Source organism: Haliotis cracherodii, unplaced genomic scaffold (assembly GCF_022045235.1).
Source record: "Haliotis cracherodii isolate W230 unplaced genomic scaffold, xgHalCrac1.p SCAF_4, whole genome shotgun sequence".
Lineage (NCBI taxonomy): Eukaryota > Metazoa > Mollusca > Gastropoda > Lepetellida > Haliotidae > Haliotis > Haliotis cracherodii.
Genome location: NW_027266297.1, coordinates 21099892 through 21121014, shown reverse-complemented (window position 1 = coordinate 21121014; position 21123 = coordinate 21099892). Strand labels below are relative to the sequence as shown.

Sequence of the window (21123 nt, the reverse complement as noted above, 5' to 3'; positions counted from 1 at the left end):
ATATCTGTAAATATATGGGTGGGGATCCGAGTTGTGATACCTTGTGCCCAATCCTTTTCTTGTGAATTGAATAAAATACGTTTAAATTAAAGGTAGTAGACGGTTTCATTAAGAGCCACTATATTTGTGCCATTATCATCTCCGAAAGGGAATGTCCCATGTAGAATGCCCCTAGTTAACCGTATGTATCGTAGTGAATGTGCACGTTTAGATCTGCTTTTACTGGTTGCTGCTGTTGAGCTTCGCCGTGGGCGTTCGGGGTGAGACCGGGTCCCCAGCATCCTATGCGTGTCGGATGAGGCGTCTAAATGGATCGGGTGGTCAGGTTAAGTGACTCGCTTCATAGCGTGTCATACCACACATATTATCAATAGCAGGTTTGTCTGTGCCAGTCTCGATTGTTTACAGATAGACGTCATATAGCTGGAATGTTGCTGAGTGTCGCTTTAAACAACAAACAAACACATTGTTTTTTTACATTTATTAGACATCATACAGACAGCTGTACATGTGTTTCGTAACGAATGGATTAATGAACCAGTGGTCAGACTTGGTCGATTACGGGACTTTGTAGCCCGGACGAGGTTATCAGATTATGCTAAACACGAGACGTTACTTTTGATGATAATTTGCATTTACACTTACATTTAGATTTAGATTTACACTTACATTTAGATTTACACTTACATTTACATTTACACTTACATTTCATTTACACTTACATTTACACTTACATTTACATTTACACTTACATTTCATTTACACTTACATTTACACTTACACTTACACTTACACTTACATTTCATTTACACTTACACTTACATTTCATTTACACTTACACTTACACTTACATTTCATTTACACTTACACTTACACTTACATTTACATTAGAACGCAGTACATATACATTAAAACTATAGGTCCAGTCATAATGATATTTGATATTATAGTTCAACATTAACAATATAACCTTTGGTTTTTCATAAGTTATAGTTTATGATTTGACGATATTGTAATATGGGATATAAATAAAAACGATAAAACCCTTAAAGTGCCCATAATCATAAGGGTTCCCTGCAGAAAGGAAATTCTATGGTACGATTCCGACTATATCATAAGCATGTGTTTATTGATCACAAATAGTGATGATACCAGAATGATGTTCGCGAAAAGATAGACCTGTTTTAGTGAATACCTCTGATACACCATGGTGAAAAGAAACTTATCTTGTCCTCTAAACAGCCATGTTGTATTTACCTAAGGGTAGGCTATAAGTCGCATGCAAACTTTCAGTCGATATCACAGTTTGGTCTTCTCGCATCCATCAAGCCTTCGAAGTCTGAAGCCAAAAGTATGTGAACAGTCTCCCCTGCAAGTCCAGCGAGGTCGTTACATTGTATACATACACTCACGCTGATACACTTCACGTGTCACTTCACACTTGCAGACAAGGTGAAAGTGGCAATCAGCCCCCAGTATAGCCATAGTTTCATCACATGACGGTTCCTTGGAGATATATTTAAATCTATGCGGAACGGTTTATTTGCGTTGGCAGAGGTTTAATGATACCTGGCTAAGGGTCAAATCACGTCTGCAAAAAGAATGTTCAGCTATTTCAAAGATAAGGCGAAGATATATATGCAACCTTGTTTTGAATTTAGTGGATCATGTATATAAACATCTTCCCGTGGCAAGAGCGTCCACTAGCTTTTTTATGTTGTAAAAAGCTGCTTTGATATAGGCTAGTGGACGCGCTTGCCTCCGGTAGACAGGAATAAGAGATGGTTAAATAGACGTTATCAAATTTAACAACACTTTTTTCAATTTTCAGTTACATGAAAATCACATTCGGTAGACTTTTCTTTTGCCCCCAGTTTACATACATGTACATGTATACATGTTGACCTTGACATTGAAAGGGCATAACGAGCATGTACATGTACTCTCTTTGCTTGTTTTGGGTTTCCGGAACAGATTAAAGGGAGGCTCAGCTCCGACAAGTTGGCAGCCGTAGCAAAAGACGAGGAAGGATAGGATCCTGTGCGGCCCACTGGAAATGTCGTATTTTAAAGTTGCGGAAAGCATTGACATATCAGTATAAATATTTTCAGATTTACATATGACTGACAGCTAGCATTTGTTTCCTACTCTTGCAAGTTTTGGACTTCTGACATGGCCAAATACACAAATACGGCTAAAATGAGTGAAAATATCAGACTCTCAAAACTTCAAAGTGAAAATCCGTGACCCAAGATGATTTTTTTACACTATGTTTGTGCTGTTTTTGTGAGCATCTTCAGTGAAAATTAGCTCTTGTTTAAATATTACAAAAATACTTCATGAAAACCTAAAATAAACCTTTTTGGCACAGTTCATCCTTACCTAGCCTGTGCATTTAGTGTTGTCATAAGTCTCAAACATGACATAAACAACGTTTAGTTTTCATTCATACGAACATATGTTTTAATTAAGGGTTTTTATCCTGCCTTTTCCTTGAATTGTGTCTGATATCTCTTACATGATTAAGATCATTCAGTCAGTTAATCATGTTAATTAGTACACTAGTTACACAGAAATGTCTCACTTTGACCTAGATAGGAAATAAGCTGAATGATTAGTGTGTTTTAATTATTAATTTACTTTCTTTATTCATAGATGTTTAAATAAATGTTTTTGTTATACTTATGTTTTAAAGTAATATTACTCTACAGATTACGGCCTGGACGCATTTTAAGGTGTTAGACAATACAATATTTAAGAAAGAAATCATATTCTGATAAAGAAGTATTTCATTACCCCTTAATACTAGTTAAAGATTATTTTAACAAGAAGAAGAAAAAGAAGAAAATAAAACCGAATAAACAAGAACACTAATCGCCATTCGACAAACAACGATGACGTGTGGTATTAAAATCGGACGTGGTAGTAAGGATTTATAGGGCGCTTCATTAATATAAAACTTTTTGAAATATCACGTACATTTCTGAGAAAAAAAAGTGGAGACGTTCACCATTAAATGCCTCTTGATCAAGACACAATAATAGTTTTAGAAATACACCAGTATCGGGATATCAAAAGAATATCTTACTTCGACATCCACGCTAACGACTGTGTAACGACATCAAACCACTTTACGGCATGATCGATTTACGTTAGCACTTCCCATGTGCGGAAACTGTTTACAGATTTCGTCATTTGTCACATATGTTTATGTCAGTAAGAGATGATTACAGTTACATGTATATGCGAATAAGTATCTGGATCTAAGGTATGTCCAGTTTTATTTTTCACTCGATCATGCTCATACGTGACCACTGTCATTGCTTTCAGCAAGGCTACTAATAAGTAAACAGTTGGTCAACTTATGGTTTAACCAGCTGAACTAAACTGTAAGCATTACAGTGACATGATCAGTTATTCTGTTCGTCACTATAGTATCAGAATATACTGCCGTGTACCTTTGGGCTTTTAGTATAAAACTGGAATCCGAGGGGTGCATATGCTCTTGGTACAAAATTGCATTGAAAAATAAATAAGTTCCAATTAATAATCTAGATTGATGTTTTATGATTCCCTGAAAGAATAGAGTTTTCTCCTGCTTTATCAATGTGTACAACAAACTTGGTCAAGTAAAATGTGGCCAAAATGGCAACATATAGATGTCAATTGGAAATGTCCACGTTGTGATCATTGTATGAATCACTGGACCAGACAATCCAGTTATTGACAGGACGAGCATCCATACGCTCAACTGGGATATGATGACATGCAGTCAACAAAGTCGGCGAGTCTGACCACCTGATCCATTTAGTCGTCTCTTATTATGAGTTGCTGGAGTTGTTTTTGCCCAGGATCCCCATGGGTTACATAATTTTGATAGATGTCATGACATGACAATTTCTTTATGTTGTGTATATATGTTACCTTGAATCATTCATATTCTTCCCACAGAGAGAAAAGTACATCCTCATTTGATTGAGATACGCCAACATAAGAAGGATGGAGTTTCAGCCGGTAGTCATGGCAGCCGGGTCAGGGTCCAGGATGACGGACCTGACCACCCGGTGTCCGAAGGCTCTCCTCCCAGTAGGGAATTTCCCCTTGGTCTGGTACCCAGTCAACATGCTGGAGAGGGCAGGTTTTGAAGGTGGGTTGTCCACTCAGTTTGTTTCTTTGCAGGCAAATTCTCTCAGCAGATCTACCAAATGACATGATGTACAATATACATTATCATGATGATTTTGTCTGGCGCATGTAGTGTGTGTTGGTACTTTTATGTTCATTTACATGCAAAACTCCAGAGTTCAACGTTTAGTTCCAACTTCCATGGAAGCACTTCATGAACAATACTGTAGTTCATTAAGCATTTATCAGTGTTTATGGTAGGTTATGCTTACCATTTACCATTTAGTGGTGAAAAATCAAAGCTAACTCAAACCTCAAGGATCAAAAGGAAGTCTGTCACCAATTCTTTGTATTGGAAAAAAAATTATTTTCAAAATTTGTTAGGTTGCCCCAAGGACATGCAGGAAGTTTCAGTTACTTTGATAAACAAGAACATGTTGAATATATGTTTTTAATGTCGCAGTCAGAAATATTCTGGCTACCGTATTTGACGTAAAAAGCGCCCAGGGCACGCTCAAAATTAGAAACAGGGGGCTCTTATTAGAATATTATTTTGGTGAAAAAACAGAGTTGAACGATAAATTTCGTGGTTTATGCTGACAGCCTGATATGTTTATGTATGGCAGATATATTTTTCCAGAACTTAATTGCCCATAATTATGGAGCAGGTTATGCATTCTTCTCCTCATCAGTCTGATCTTAGGGAACCTTCATGGGGAGAGAAACAGGAAGAAGCAATAAATTTTTCAAATGAATTTGATCAGTGAACTATTGGACACTAAGAATGGTGAAATAATCATAATGATGATTTAAACTGATCATTTTGTAATCAGATAGAAAAGAAAAGATTAGAATGAAATTATGATTAACATGTTTATCTTCTTGCTATCATCTTTTCATCATTTTTTTCATTCATTTCCTCTGATCATAGTGATGTTGAATGGCTGTCAGCATGGCCAGGATGTTCTTCTTTCTCTTTATGATCCTTTGATACGTTTTACAGAAGCGATCATAATCGTCTTAGAATCATTTGCGGGCGATGCCCAAAAGGCCTTGTGTGATGTGTGTGATGTCAAAATGAGGCTAGACTTCGTCAGCATCCCCGACAATGACTACATGGGCACAGCTGATTCCCTGCGCTTCATCAAAGATAAAATCAAAGTAAGATTGCACTGTCACCCATTTTGTAACCCATGGTAATATTTGTGTAGCAGCATGGTACCAGTTCTAAGTCAAAGTTCAATAGGATTCCAGTAGATGTACATAATATTTGCTGTATACTCAATGGTCTCACCATACTTTAGCATTGTAACATTTGAGAATGCATGTACTGGTACACGTTTTCTATCCTGATACACTAGAACATGGATAGAGCAAACAAACGGATACAACAAAATGTTACAAAATGCCTGATTTATCTCCAATATGTTATCATATAAAATTTATATACATTACAAACTCTCCCAAATACTACTAATTTGTGACATGTATAGCTAACTGAGAAATCTCACTCAGTGTTAAGTGTCACTGACAGTTGGCTGTATGCAGTCAGCGGTGAATCAACAAAATCGTGCCGAATCAACACAATCAGCGGCAAATCAACACAATCGCAGCAAATCAACACATTCAAACAATGTTCTAAAAATGCTATGAGACCACCTCTGTGGTCTATTGGTAGAGCATCCGCCCGGAGAGCGGAAGGTCCGGGGTTCGATCCCCAACTGCGTCATACCAAAAGACGTTAAAAGATGATACTTGTTGTTACCCTGTCTGGCACTCGGCATTAAGGGGCTAAAACAAGGACTGGTCGGCTCGGAGTCAGTATACTGTGTCTGAGTGGGGTATTCATGTTAAACTGCGGCATGGTATCTCAGTGAGCTAGCACTATAAATCGGCATCAGTCCGGACTAGCACAAGCAGCCACACAAACACACACACGTACATGCACGTCGCTATATAAGTGCAATAATCTTGGACGCAACGTTAAACCCCATTTCACCATCTTAAAATGCTATGAATTTAATGTTATTAAATGAATGTTATAAAATGTTATCAATTGAATGCTATGAAGTGATCACTGCTAACAGAAGTCAATGCTGCAATTACGTGTATGGTGTTTTGTTTTATCCAAGATGGCAGATGTTTCCAAGCGAAAACATATATAATGGCAGATGTTTCCAAGCGAAAACATATATAATGGCAGATGTTTCCAAGCGAAAACATATATAATGGCAGATGTTTCCAAGCGAAAACATATATAATGGCAGATGTTTCCAAGCGAAAACATATATAATGAACTGATTTCTCAGTAGTTCGTTATATCCATGTTCTACTGTATTTGTAATAACACATGGTATAATAGTCATATAGTATCTAAGTTTGTTCCTATCATTGCTAAGGTAACCGGGACACATCATGCATATGCTATGTTTTGCTGAATGAAAAAAGAATATTAATTCCACCAGTTTCTTCAGACAGCATGTTTCTTCCTTTTCATTCAGACGGATGTGTTGATCGTGAGTTGTGACCTCATCTCCGACATCAGCCTCCACCAGGTGGCCAATGTTCACAGAGCGTATGACTCCTCCCTCACCATGTTGTTATCTCCCCTTCCGGAGCAGTATGCCAAGGTCGCGGTGCCGGGCATCAAGTCTAAGAGGAAGAGAGGTGAGTTATAGAGGAAGTGGTGTTTGTAAGGAGGAAGATAACAGTAGAAAATGGCACTAGTCTGATAGTCCCAACCAATTGCTATAATGGTGGAGGTAGCCATCCTATGAAATCTGCTGTTGGAGTGAGTGAGTTGTGTTTAACGCCGCTTTTAACAGTATTCCAGTTATATCACGGCGTGTCAGCTTAATGTGGGAGGAAAGCCTGAAGTGATGCAGGTCTCAGACGTTTACCACTTCTGTGAAACCCACAAGCTGACAAACCTTGAAACATAATCGGGGCGAACTGGGATTCGAACTCACAATCATAGGTTTCTGGCATGCCCAAGGGACGCAACTCTGCACAGGGAATCGCGGCGCCTCAGACGACTGGGCCACCCGTGCCCCCCTCTGCTGTTGGATGACAGGGTGAAAATGGGTTTAGTGGGTTTGGACAGAGGTTCCCTGATATTGCAGTGTGTCAGGTTAAGTGCATGATGTAGAAGACAAGTCATATTAATTCAAGTCTCAGACCTTTACCCCTTTGGGGAGTCTCACAAACCAGGGTCTGGTACAACACTGACAAGCCAAGTACAAAGTCAGCTCCAGCTAAGGGACACAACTCTGCACAAAGCACTGGGGACTTTGTTTGTTATTTAGTTCTTCATTCGGCAATATTCAGGCTAAATGATGGCGGCCTGTAAATAATCAAATCTGGACCAGACAATCTAGTGATTGACATCATGAGCATCGATCCACGCAATTGGGAAACGTTGACAGACATCAACCAAGTCAATGAACCTAACCACCCGATTCCGTTAGTCGCCTCTTACGAAAAGCATAGTTGCCCTTCCCAGCAAGCATCTATGGCAGAAGACCCAGTTTAACCCCAATCTTCACGGGTTACTAGCGCCTGTCAGGTGGGATGATATGCAAAGGGCTGACAGTAAGTTAGAGGTATGAGGGGGAAAAAGATCTTGAGGTGAGGGAAAATGGAGTTTAAGGTCACTTTCAAGTGAGTGAATGAGTACATGCATACCTTCTCTTGTACTAGTACAGATGGTGCTAGCCCATGGAGATACCATGCCACAGTTTAACATGATAACCACATTATGCTGACTCTGAGCCAACCAGTCCTTGTTCCATCTCCTTAATGCTGAGCACCAGGCAGAGTAACAACAAGTACCTCTTTAATGTGTTTTGGTATGATGGAGCAGGGGATCGAGACCACTGACCTTCTGCCCTCAAAGCAGACACTTTATCAACTAGACCACAGAGGCGGTCTTGATGTAATGAGGCATCTATAAGGGGAAGGATTTGGTTGGTTGGTTTGTTGTTTAACGCCACACTCAGCAATATTCCAGCTATATGACGGCGGTCTGTAAATAATCAAGTCTGGACCAGACAATCCAATGATTGATATCACGAGCATTGATCCATGGAATTGGGATCGATGACATGCATCAACCAAGTCAGCGAGCCAGACCACCTTTTACGACAAGCATAGTCACCTTATACCGCAAGTATTGGTTGCTGAAGACCTATTCTACCCCGGAATATAAGGGGGAGGAAGGATGGGAGGACAATGAAGGGACAATGTTGTAACACACACTTTCTGTTTCAGAGAGGGATTTTATTGGCTTGGATGAGAATGGGAAGCGGGTTCTGTTCTACACCTCTGAAGTCGACCTTGAGGAAACTGTCAATTTTAGGAAGTCTGTTTTAAAAAAGTAAGCAGAAGTTTCAGTTTTCAAAGATAGCCGGTTGCAGAAGGAATAGTTTTCTTATTTTATATATTAGGTAGAAGTGAAAACTGCAGCTTGTGGATATATATTTCTGTATAAAACCCAATGTTGTGACAGTAGGCCTAGAATTTAGAAATGGCATAAAGACAGCTTTCCAGACACCCTACATAATATATATATCTGCTTAGTGAGACCTAATGTTATTGTTTATGTATACTATCTTACTTCTGGGGCTAGTGGTTAAAGTGGTCGCTCGCCACGCCAAAGACCCAGGTTCGATTCCCAGCATGGGTACAATGTGTGAAGCTCATTCCTGGTGTCCCCGGCTGTTAAATTGCTGGAATATTGCTAAATGTGGCTTAAAACCATATTCACTCACTCACTATCTAACTTCTCGTTTTGACACCTCTGCATATATATCTGCTCAGTGAGACCCTATGTTATTGTTTCTGTATATGATCGAACTGCTCCTTTCCAGACACCCGTGCATCAGTATACGTTCCAAGTTGACCGACTGCCATTTGTATATATTGAAGAAGTGGGTCGTGGACTTCCTGGCAGAAAACACGTAAGACACCTATAGACTATGTGCACTTACTGATAGCCCTCAGCTGCTGGGGTCATCAGAAGACTTGCAACAAACAAAAAACACCTGGGTCCTGTTCCACAAAGCGATCTTAGTGCTAAGACTGCCATAAGTCTATTTTAAAGTATGGGAGGTACGATCGTCTTAGCACTACAATCGCTTTGTGGAACGGGGTCCTGATTCATATCAATTGCTTTTGTAAGTACCTTATATTCAGGGATGTGAAAACTCCGCGGAAACGCGGAAAATCGCGTTTTTTAAAACAGTAGTCCTCGGAAAAAATCATCTTCCGCGTTAAAATTTAATAAAAAAAAAATTAAAAAACACTCCGAAAATATGATCGAAAACCGGACAACCGTCGCGGATTGTCCTGTTTTCGATCAGAGCTTTCACCATCATAGCTTTTCGGACACCATACGTTTTCTATCACGAATACTTGCACTATAACGTGTGGTGTGGCGTCACACAGAAATTGTAAATACTCAGAGTCAGCTGATGGCTTGTTTTTAAGATAAAGTTGTCTTTCAGCCTGTAAGTGAATGAGATGTTTTACAGTTGTTCATGTGATTAGCGAGAACACTATGAATGTTTCTTTAGCGTCCAAAACCCCATAACATGGGGATATATGTTGTATTAATGTCTTATGTTTGCAATGGAGTTGTTTTTTTCATCAAAAGTAGGTACAAGGTAAGTTTTTTTCAATATGCTTCAACATGGGGCAAGGGTCAGACATTGCACGCTTGTGACAGTTGTCCTTGTGTCTGGGGGATGGGGGTTGAAGTTTATGGCAGTATTGCTCCCAGACCTGGCGGGTAGCCAGGTGCGCGAAAGCTATGTCCGATTTTATGAAAGTACTGATTTAACTTCAAAATTTTAGATTCTACAGCATCTGCCATCGTGTTTATTTTACTTGTTGACTTTTGCCATTGACTTATTACATTTCTTGGTGTGATTGTTTTCCAAACTGCACGAAATTGCTTAAAATGCTATTAAATGTTTTAAAAATTTCTGGCCCCCCCTAGACTTTTCCTCTTTTTTCGGGAAAACCTGCTCACATCCCTGTATATTTATTTGCATTTATTTCCAGTTAACAGCTTATATTTATTTGCATCTACTTCTAGTTAACATTGTAGAATGAGCCATACATTATTATTTGGGGTGTAGTGATCTGTACAGTTACATTGTGTTTACTACAGCAAAATCTCAACAATAAAGAGTGAACTCCTGCCTTACTTGATCAAGCGCCAGTTTACCAAACCAAAGCCTCCTGACACAGATCTCCACAACACCAACATGTCACTTGTCTCCATGGATACCAAGACAGGTAGGGTTATCCATGTGATGTAATAATGGCACACTGGTAATGTTACACATTGATATCAGAGCTCTGTAAATGTATAGACTCCTTCCATGGTCTCGTGGATAGAGCATCTGTATGGGGATCACCAAAAGACATTTGCTGGTACTTGTTGTTACCCTGCATGTCACTCAAGCATTAAAGGGATATAACTAGCACTGCTCCGCTCAGAGTCAGTATGCTGTGTCTGAGTGGGGTATTCATGTTAAACTGCTGCATGGTATCTCTGTGGGCTAGCACTATAAAACAGACATAGCACAAGCAGCCACACCCACATACATGCAAGCACCTTGTTATAAAAGTGCAGTAATCTTCAATGCGTCATTAATCCCTTTATCATCTAACCTCGCCTTGTAACTGTATACGACAATGTTGCAGTTCACTGTTTAGAGTTGCTTCCCCTTGCTGCCAGGAACCAGTTTGTGGGATCCATTCAAAATTCACCCCAGTTTATGCTCTTTGGTTTGTCAGAGTGTTTCCTGTGCACATTGGTTTCAGCTAGTTAGTAAACATTACATGTATCTTGAACTTCCCGTTGACATTAAGAATGTTGAGCGGACATGCCATACTTTTACTTAATTACTTGTTAAAGCAATAATCATCATTATATAGTTTTATTTCTTGAAGGCTGTCAATTTTGTAGAACTGAGATACTATTTAAACATCAAAACCAGTTACAGTGACCACGTATCTCTGATCGCCTCTCTGGTCTAGTGGTAGAGCGTCTGCCCACAAAGTGGAAGGTCAGAGGTTCGTTTGTCACCCTGACCACCCGGGACGGGGTTCGATTCCCAACATGGGTACAATGTGTGAAGCCCATTTCTGATGTCCCTTGCCATGATGTTGGAATATTGCTAAAACCATACTCACTCACTCACTCACTCACTCACTCACTCATAACAAAAGACGATAAAACTTGGTTCTTGTTGTTACCCTGTCTGGCGCTCGGCATTAAGGGGCTAAAACAAGGACAGGTCAGTTTGGAGTCAGTTTTCTGTGTCTGAGTGGGGTATTCATATTAAACTGGTATTTCAGAGGGCTAGCACTATAAAATCGGCACCAGTTAGGACCAGTACAAGCCACCAGACACATACGTGCATGACCATCGCTAATCTTGGACGCAAAAATAAACCCCATTTCACTTGACCACCTAACCACATATTTCTGCTGCATTGTAATGTTTGATAACACTCAGTGTTGACTATCCCCATGTCCAGATGTCCATGGCTACAGAAAGGGTGACGAGATGACCACACTGATCGAGGAACTCTCCACATGGATTGACCATGATGGCGACATGGCTGACTGCTTCCATGGCGAAGACATCCGGTGCTATGCTTACATACAGGATAAGGGTTTCTGTGTGCGAGCCAACACACTAGCCACGTACTGTGAAGCTAACAGACAGGTAACTCATAAAACACGACTTACATAGGTCACCATTATATATACATGTACATGGATTTATTTTTACACCACACTCAGCAGTATTCCAGCGATATGATGCTGGCCTGTAAATAATGATGTCTGGACCAGACAAACCAGTGATTGATGTTGTGAGGATCTATCCATGACATCGGAGTACAGTGACACATAATGAACCAAATCACAGTCTGTCTGCCTGAACCATTACGTCCATGAAGAATCGTACAACCAATCTATCCTGGTGTCTGCATGGGTCACCATTGTTTAGATATGATAGCTAACTGAAGCATTTAACTTTCTCTCACTAAATTATGTAACACATTGCCATAAGCCATGTTGGGTTTATGGTTTTTTTGTGTGGAAAGTTCAGGTCAGTAGATGGGGAACAGATAAAATAGACATTTGACATATTTTGTTTTCGTTCTTCAAAAAGTTATTTGAATAAGTTGCAAATGTGTTTATTAAGCTTATCTCAGGAACCAATGCTTGCCGTTACAGGCGACTTTGCTTGTCGTAAGAGGCGACTGACGGGATCGGGTGGTCAGGCTCGCTGACTTGGTTCATGGATCGATGCTCATTATATTAATCACTGGATTGTCTGGTCCAGACTCGATTATTTACAGCCCGCTGTCATATAGCTGGATCCACACAATTTGGATCGATGACATGTATCAACCAAGTCAGTGAGCTTGACCACCCGATCCTGTTAGTCGCCTTTAACGACAAGCATAGTCGCCTTTTACGGTAAGCATGGGTTGCTGAAGACCTATACTACCCCGGAATCTTCACGGGTCGTATTATTATCGGAGGTAACTGTTACACTTATCATGTTTAATAACACTTTGTATTGTGGAAGCTTGCACTCATTTTGATTCGTGACCATCAGCACTGTCATCCTGTACGTAATCAGGTAATAGTGTTCTTGACTTCGGACTTCAGATTCCCAGGCTGCTCAGTGTGCTAGCCCCGTCCAGGGAGATTAGCAGTGTACATCCTTCAGCAACTATCAAAGAAAAGTCACAGGTTGGAATCTAGTAAAGTGTAAATTAAAGTGTAAATTAGTGTGAAATTGCAGGGACATGCTGAATTCTTTTAACACTGTTTAAAAGTCAATATTAAGTGTGAGGCGAAAGAAATTCAGACTCTCAAACAGTCTGGCTTGCTTTCCAGTACCATTTTGTGTGTATCAGCTTGTTTAAATCAAATTACTTGATAAAAATCAGTTTAATTTATTGACAGAATAATTTATTGACAAATTGCTTTTATTTATGGATGTCAGTGTACATCAGTATGGTACATGTGTATCTGAACAGGTTGGATCCGACTGTTTGGTGAGTGAGGGAGTGATGGTTGGAGAGCGGTCATCCATCAAGCGGTCAGTTGTGGGCCCACATTGTACAATAGGTGACAAGGTCAAGGTCACGAACTGCATCATCATGGATCATGTGACCATTCAGGAGGGGTAAGGTTAATTTGTAACTGGAACGTAAACGCAAAGTTAATTACAGGATATAAAATAAGTCTAAGGTTTAGCGAATGTATGGATTTATTGTGATAATGGGTCATACAGTACTATATGATGATTTTGAGCTAATTTGATGCATCTCCCCGAGGCAAGGGTGTCAACTGACTATAAAATCCAGTTCCCACCCTTACCAAACTAGGCTGGTGTTCCGGCGTTACATTTTGGCCGACTCATGGGTCTATGCATAGTCCAATAAAAATCACCTAACGAACTACATGGATTTCAACATGCGGATTTCAGTTGACTGTTGTGGAGCAGGACCCATTTTATTACAATATAGATCTTGTTTATTCATCAGATCATCTTGACATAGAAAGGACATAACTCGTAATAGCCACTGGTGGCGGTACGATCGAGCTCGGAAATTCCAGCCTAGTTTGGCAAGGGTGGGAACTGGACATCCGTTAACGGCCTTGCCTTGGGAAGATGATTTGTTGTTTCTATTGCATATAGTGACTGTTTACACATCTGTATAAATTGTTATAATTTGTATGTTTGTAGTTGGCAAACAGCAGTATTCCAGCCATTTGATGGCAGTCTGTATTTAATCTAGTCTGGGCCAGACAAACCAGTTATCGATATAGTGTGCAGCGATCCATGCTGTCAGGGAACAATGGCACACATTGAAACAAGTCACCAAGCCTGGCCACACGATCCACTGATATCTTACAACCAGCATAGGTTGCTGGGGACCACTTCCAACTGAGATCCCCCATGGGGAACCTTGTTAGATCTGGTAGTTTCAGCCTTGTCAGCTGCAAGATTTGTGTGAGATGTGCATCATTAAGTGTGTGTGATTGCTTTGCAGGTCCAACCTCCAGGGCAGCATTGTGTGTGGACAGGCTCATATCTCTGAAAAGTGCGAACTTAAAGATTGCATCGTAGGTCACTCTCAGAACATCATTGCCATGGGTACGTATTGTGTATTATATCCTAGTGTCACCTATAAAAATATAAACAGGTTTAATGTATGTAATTAAGAATATTATAAACATTCATGTATAAGTGTGTATGTAGTTTCTGTCCACATTTGCCTGGATGAAAACCCATTAAACAAGAAAAACAATTTAATACAGCTAAACATGCCAATAAGAATCCAAACATCTCAAGTTATCTCTGTTTCAGGCAAGTTCACGAATGAAGCCATCATTGATGTGGACCGCATGATGGAGATCTGAATACTATGTGATATATTGGATGTACAGATTGCTATTTTGGCTTTTGATAAATATGTCCTCATTCTACCAATAAGATTGGTAGTGACTGCTCGACGTTTTACTGTACTTGGCCTCAGCCTTAGGATTGATATTCAGCTCAATAATATATGGTAACCTGGTCTAAACAGTGCCCCAAGAAATGTATTACACTGTGTGGTACAAGTACTGGACTGAAGACCTTCCTGGAGGACTTCTAGTAATCTACTATGATACTGGACTGGACAACCAGGGCTATTGCTGCAGACATCACATGATAATCTATGATAATTTTCCCCAAGTCCATACTTGGTGAGTAAGTGAATGTTTTGCATCACAGTCAGCAATATTCAAGCAGTATCACTGAAGCCTATATATTAAAACTCTTGGCCTAGCAGAACTGGCATGGGCAGTGATACATTCAGTTTAGGGGTATAATGACACACAATCAGCCAGGTCATACTGGGCCAGTCCAATCTTCATAGAAATTATCAAGATTTTACATAAAGCATGGGATACTGGGACCGCTTCTATTAACATGGTGACCTACATTTCCTTCGACTACGGTGCAATCATGATGCACCCAGACTGCAGGAATCTTGCAGTTTTCTACATCATTGCATTGAGCGGGGCAGAGCCTGTTTGGCAAAGAACATGCTTTCTTCATTTTAAGAATTCTCCAAAATGTATAGGTTTGTTTTCAGCTTGGAGTCAATGATGAGGTCAAGATACAAAAGCAAGTTATTCAGTATTGTTGTTTACACCAACATGTCCGTGTGTCTTTTGTCCATCCTGGACCTTTTGCCTCGTTGGGGCTGGTGGACACTCCATTGGAAGAGACAGGAACATCATATTGCATCAATGATGGAAACTTGTGTCATTGCAAGTGACTAAGTGTTGTGTCTCTGTGAACTGTATGTATGACAAACTACTTGATATATTTAGTTTTGGGTCACTGAGTGAAACATATACCTTTGAAATTAGATCAAGACAGCAACACTCTTTTACAATATTCTTTCTACTGTTACCTGAAACCGGTTTACTTCAGTTTTTGTTCAGATGAACCAATCAACACGAGTCAGTGGCCATTTGTATAATTAAACAAAACAGTGCTGATGACATGTTTCTGTTGTTTGTGGACTCGAGGAATACAGATATTCGACTTAAAGTCCCAAGATTGTGCTTTGCTCTCAAAGAATATTGAACACACTTGTAAATATGACAAATATAATCAACAGACATCTTCAGTACTCGACACATCAGATAAAACTTTATTGACAACAACACTATACATTCAGCAACTGTTAAAACATTAATATTTACTTTCATGTAAAACTCCCAAAACATCAGGATCTTCAATGAGCAGACTTCTCACCAAAGACTTCAATATCAATATTCTTTGTACACTATAATCACCCTCATAATGTAGACGGTACCAGGTAAACTGTTCCAGGAACATGCAGGAAGCCACTGGAAGGGAGTGGGTTGTTTGTTGGGATGGATTGATGAAAACAAAGTTGAGATTTTGTGGTAATTCAGTGGAAGCAGTTATATGGGTTAACATGGAATGTAGAGAGAAACACTTGTTATTAGCACAGCATATAGGACTCACTTCGCATACACTTGTCAGGATATAAATTTGAAAATGGAATGCTCATGAAATATGGCGATTATTCTATCACAAAAACGAACAATAATTTGGCCAAATATCGGTGCAGCAAGATTGCTTTGAGTGCATCTCGAACTCCGTCCTATTTCTATGGTAATCTATTTCATAGTCAGCTGGTGTCTGTAATATATATTAGAAAAGGTACAGCATTACTGACGGTAGTGATGACCACAGAGGGATCCCGATGCAGAAGCTGGCATGATCTGGGTGAAATATAAGTCAAGAAGTAAGGCAGATGCCAGTGTAATGGCTATATTGTAATAAATACAGAAAACGTTTATATGGTATAAGTATTCATGACTTCTTTGATAGGAACACTGAACTTGGTGTCAGTCAGAAGTAAGCAACTGTTATGAGTGTGGTCCATGTAGGTAGCTGCAGGATCTCAGCTGTCTGTAGGCTGTCTGTAGGCTCCCGTCAATCACGGCAGGTGTGGGTGGTGCTATGACTGCGTGATCTCCGCGGGAGGGGGCTCGTGTGGCAGCAGCAGGCAGTGGTTGGAGAGGGGGGGCTGCCACTTGGCGTTCTTGTGTTCCAGCAGAAACTGCTGATATGTCATCATGTTGATGATCTTCCCTCGTTTACTCTTCTTCTCCAGATACATACCTAAACATAAAAGACAGTAAAAATTGAAAGTGTGTTATGACTGAAATAATAAAACACTCAACTTGTACTAGTTTACAATAAAAATTTCATTTCAAAAGATGACAGTTCCCATGGTTACACAGCTACAACTCCATAGAATTAACAAATCATTGATCAATAAATACTACATATGTCAATTCAGACACATCTTTTATTTCCTTATATAATCGGGCGTAAATCAACAGACCCCTAATGCCAGCAATGTCCAAACAATTTCTTTCATTTTGTTGAATCAATTAGAACTCATTGATGCAGCCTACTGTTACCATATATACCATTCAATCTAGTTAGTATATTGCCAATGTCTATTGATAAAACTGACTCCTTTCAGAAATATTGTGTTTATAAACATTGTTTAAGTTTTACTTTTTTTAAATTTTGTTCAGTTACAAAAGATTAGGTTTCTGTATTTCAAGATGAGAATGTTACATTGTGAACGAAAAAAACTGAGTTTTTGATGATATGAAATTATATCTGAAGCATTGATGAGCATTTTTCCAGGTCTGTATTAAATATGTTAAGAAAAAACACACAAAAATCTGATCCTAGTTTACTATGGATGTTGTGAGATTAACAACTATAATATAACCAACCACACATGCCTAACATCACGTTTCAGTCAGTGTAAATGATGGACCAACTACTTCAGCCTTACCTAAGTCACTTCTTGGTGGTATGGAAATACTTCTTGTCCAGTCTGGTTCCTCCAGCAGGAGTAAGTCTCTTATACTCTTTGCAATTATCTGGAATACAGAATTAAAGTCATAAAATATCCATGCCAACACTGAACATACTGACAGGATAGAAAAGTTTAGTTGCCAAAATGTCCCCTGCCTCAACTTGGACCACATATATAATATATCAATACATACTTGTTCCATCTTAAAATATGTAGATATAAGATGAGGTGAAATAAGATTCAACATCTCGTTCAAGATTATTTCACTTATATAGCAATGGACATGCATGTGTGTAGATGCTTGTACTAATCCAGCCATTTTTATAGGGCTAGCCATACCATGTTTAACATGGATACATTATACTGTGTCCGAGCTGACCAGTCTTTGTTTTATCCCCTTATGCCAAGCACTAGGCAGGATAGGAGTACCATCTTTTAACGTCTTTTGGTATGACTTGACAAGGGGATCGAACAACCAACCTCTCGTTCTCCAGGATGTCGCTCAATTGACAACCACGGAGACAGTCATTTCAAAAAATTAGTAATTCAACCATACCTTTATATGTTCAAAGTCTGTAATACCAATATTTGGGAAGGCAGATGCTTCTATTGCGACTAGTTTTCTTCCGTCGATCATGTTTGTTGTGAAACATGGCTGAAATAAAAGGCAACAAGTCGTTACATTTCAAAGTCCATTATTATCTTCAAGCCATAAGAACTGACAGTTATTTCTTAATCACTAAGTTAGGCAAGTGAAACAGATCGGTGTTTTGCCTCAAATAGTCGGCAACAATAGGCGAAACTTCAAAGACACCATTGAAAACTTAGCATATTAACATTACATCCATTTTACCGTGTAGGGTATGGGACCGTTTACATCCTGGGCTAATGGTTTCTTCGTGCAGAATATCTACTTAATCAAAATATCTACCTATTAAATGTTAATAGATAGCCTAGTTCCATAACGATCAATATGAAGACGATTAGCCTACTGATCGAAAATCGGACTTCGAATATTTATGCTACGAAATACACTCAACCATTATGCAAAACAAATATTTATTTTCGAGTATTCTCGACAGACCTTGTATTGGGGAAATCCTAGCTCTTCTATCCAATCTGATACTTGATCATTTGTCCATTGTATAGCAGGTGGGACACGTTCATCTTTCAAGTCGTTGACCAAGGCTTCCTTCTGCGCCATCTTGTTTATGGTTTCTAGGTAGTGTCACGTGACTGGGGAGCACTCTTTGCGTTGTGCTTCACAGGCTCCCTCTGGGAAAACACTAGCAACGTGAGTGAGTTAATATTGAACGTCGCATCGGCATTATTTCAGCCATATAGCGACGAGGACAAGTTGATATATATACAAGTGAGTCATTAATACAAAGCACATGCAATATATATACAATATATGTATATTGATTATATATTATAAATGAAAGAATGCAAATTATATCACCTTATTTTTAGCAGATGCGTCCACATTCAAGTAAACTTGCCGTTTGAATTGTATAACGAACTACAGATTCGTTTAAAGGGTTTAGTTTTAACTAAAATTGATTTTGAATTTGTACCTTTCGGGTGATAAGCTCCATATATTAATCTGTTAAGCAACCCATTTCGCTATATGGCGAAATAGATGCATGGTCGCGCACAAACGCACCAATACTTATTTGCAACAAAAAGAAATTAATTAAAGGGGGCACGTTCGAGCAAACTTGTGCGTAATGGCTGAGTGAGTGAGTATGGTTTTACGCCGCTTTTAGCAATGTTCCAGCAATATCACGGCGGGGACACCAGAAATGGGCTTCACACTTTGTACCCATGTCGGGAATCGAACCCGGGTCTTCGGCGTGACGAGCGAACGCTTTAACCACTAGGCTACCCCACCGCCCCACCGCCCCGTGTGTGTAATGGAGATAACGATGAAGGTTTCAAAACTTGTGTCTAATGCTTGTGGGTTTTTAAAAAAAAAATATTTTAAAATATTTACATCAACCCAGTCTTATGATAAATTTAGACATTTGTCTTGGTGTAAGTTTGACCATGCAACAGTTGGTTTACAGATACGATAACAGAGTGGTGTTTGGAAGACTTGAGTCCAACTTGCTGCCCCAGCCGAGTAGTGGGTCGGATGGAGAGGCATTCGTCACCACTCGCCCCTTTCCGTAACCTCGGCTTGTCCTGGAATAACCCGAGTTGGTCACGAATGGGGGTCATTGATGACTACCCGTCATTGTGTCCCGACGATGTGGATAGTTGCTCGTAATTTCAGTCCGCCGTGATTTAGTTGGAATATTGCCGATAGCGGCGCTAAATATCATTGTTCCAATGTGTTTCCGAAATAAACACGATTGTCGTCGGGACACAATGACGGGTAGTCATCAATGACCCCCATTCGTGACCAACTCGTGTTATTCCAGGACAAGCCGAGGTTACGGAAAGGGGCGAGTGGTGACGAATGCCTGTCCATCCGACTCACTACTCGGCTGGGGCAGCAAGTTGGACTCAAGTCTTCCAAACACCACTCTGTTATCGTATCTGTAAACCAACTGTTGCATGGTCAAACTTACACCAAGACAAATGTCTAAATTTATCATAAGACTGGGTTGATGTAAATATTTTAAAATATTTTTTTTTTTTCATTCCCCGGACACCGCAAAGTACTGGATCTAATAATTCAATTCGTGTAAAGGAAAGCAGTTCCCAGCTTAAGGTAAACTTTGATAGGGCGTTTAACCTCACTCACTCACTCACCGACTCACTCATTCACTCACTCAAATGGCCAAGTAAACAAAGAACTGCACATGGCAATTATAAAACTATTGATGTAAAACCTATTTGCAAGTGGACGGTGTATTGTAAACTGGTATTTGCTTTATATTTCTTTAAAGGGGACGAGTTTGTTAGGTGAACGAGCAGACCAAGTGGCGTGGAGAGGCAGCCTGGTTCCCTGTAGCGCCAGCGCAGCATACCCAGGGAACCAGGCTGCGTGGAGAGGCAACTTAGCCTTTTCGAATTGTTTGATAGGCATTACTTAGAAGTTGACGGATGACAAGATAGACACAATTTTTATGGATAACAACTTCTTTAATACTGTAAAAGGCGACGTTTCGGTATAGATCCTTTTTAGCCTTTTCGAGTACGTTCATTCTAAGCACGGACGTATATATACGTCTTTGTTCTAAGTTAGACAGGAAAAGAAATACGACCGTGATACAATGTCCTCTGGAAATGTCCAATCTTGTACAGCATTGCGTAGTTTTGTCCACGCTGATGTGACTTTATGTAATAAATGGTTTTCGGCGTTTCTGAAGTTAGGGAATTGATTTGAATTTGAGTAGAACCCTCTAGTTTTGTTAGACAAATAACCGAAAGTATTACCAGTTCTAGATCTGCCCCTGTCCATATATATCGGTCTGACATATATGCGAAATGCATATTCGCGTTTTTGTTTTTTTACATATTTTCTGTAATGACAATGTCAATACAAAACTGAATATTATTTATCAGGATTTCAAGAAAT

The 21123-nt window shown here is 39.6% G+C and overlaps 2 protein-coding genes across 2 annotated transcripts; one reads left to right on the top strand and one right to left on the bottom strand.

The window, feature by feature from the left end:
* Nucleotides 1-3154: 3154 nt before the first annotated feature.
* LOC139478648 (translation initiation factor eIF2B subunit gamma-like) lies at nt 3155-15717 on the top strand. Its single transcript, XM_071261208.1, has 12 exons — nt 3155-3268; nt 3952-4147; nt 5129-5286; nt 6627-6792; nt 8395-8500; nt 8994-9083; nt 10298-10425; nt 11676-11866; nt 12823-12906; nt 13197-13345; nt 14217-14320; nt 14534-15717. Exons 2-12 carry the CDS (start codon nt 4000-4002, stop codon nt 14584-14586), a joined length of 1377 nt encoding a protein of 458 aa, XP_071117309.1. The 5' UTR covers nt 3155-3268; nt 3952-3999; the 3' UTR covers nt 14587-15717.
* Nucleotides 15718-15859: 142 nt separating this feature from the next.
* On the bottom strand, nt 15860-18799 carry LOC139479826 (sterile alpha motif domain-containing protein 15-like). The gene is made up of 4 exons (XM_071262720.1): nt 18679-18799; nt 18151-18249; nt 17571-17658; nt 15860-16876 (listed from the first exon to the last, which is right to left on the bottom strand). Exons 1-4 carry the CDS (start codon nt 18796-18798, stop codon nt 16713-16715), a joined length of 471 nt encoding a protein of 156 aa, XP_071118821.1. The 5' UTR covers nt 18799; the 3' UTR covers nt 15860-16712.
* Nucleotides 18800-21123: the final 2324 nt, after the last annotated feature.

Excerpts from the sequence above, each read along its gene's own strand:
- LOC139478648 (XM_071261208.1), top strand. The coding sequence starts at position 4,000 with ATGGAGTTTCAGCCGGTAGTCATGGCAGCCGGGTCAGGGTCCAGGATG. Across the intron at positions 4,148-5,128 it reads GGAGAGGGCAGGTTTTGAAG|AAGCGATCATAATCGTCTTA; the intron begins GTGGGTTGTCCA and ends TACGTTTTACAG. Across the intron at positions 14,321-14,533 it reads TCAGAACATCATTGCCATGG|GCAAGTTCACGAATGAAGCC; the intron begins GTACGTATTGTG and ends TCTCTGTTTCAG.
- LOC139479826 (XM_071262720.1), bottom strand. The coding sequence starts at position 18,798 with ATGGCGCAGAAGGAAGCCTTGGTCAACGACTTGAAAGATGAACGTGTC. Across the intron at positions 17,659-18,150 it reads CAGACTTTGAACATATAAAG|ATAATTGCAAAGAGTATAAG; the intron begins GTATGGTTGAAT and ends TCTGTATTCCAG. Across the intron at positions 16,877-17,570 it reads ACCACCAAGAAGTGACTTAG|GTATGTATCTGGAGAAGAAG; the intron begins GTAAGGCTGAAG and ends TTTTATGTTTAG.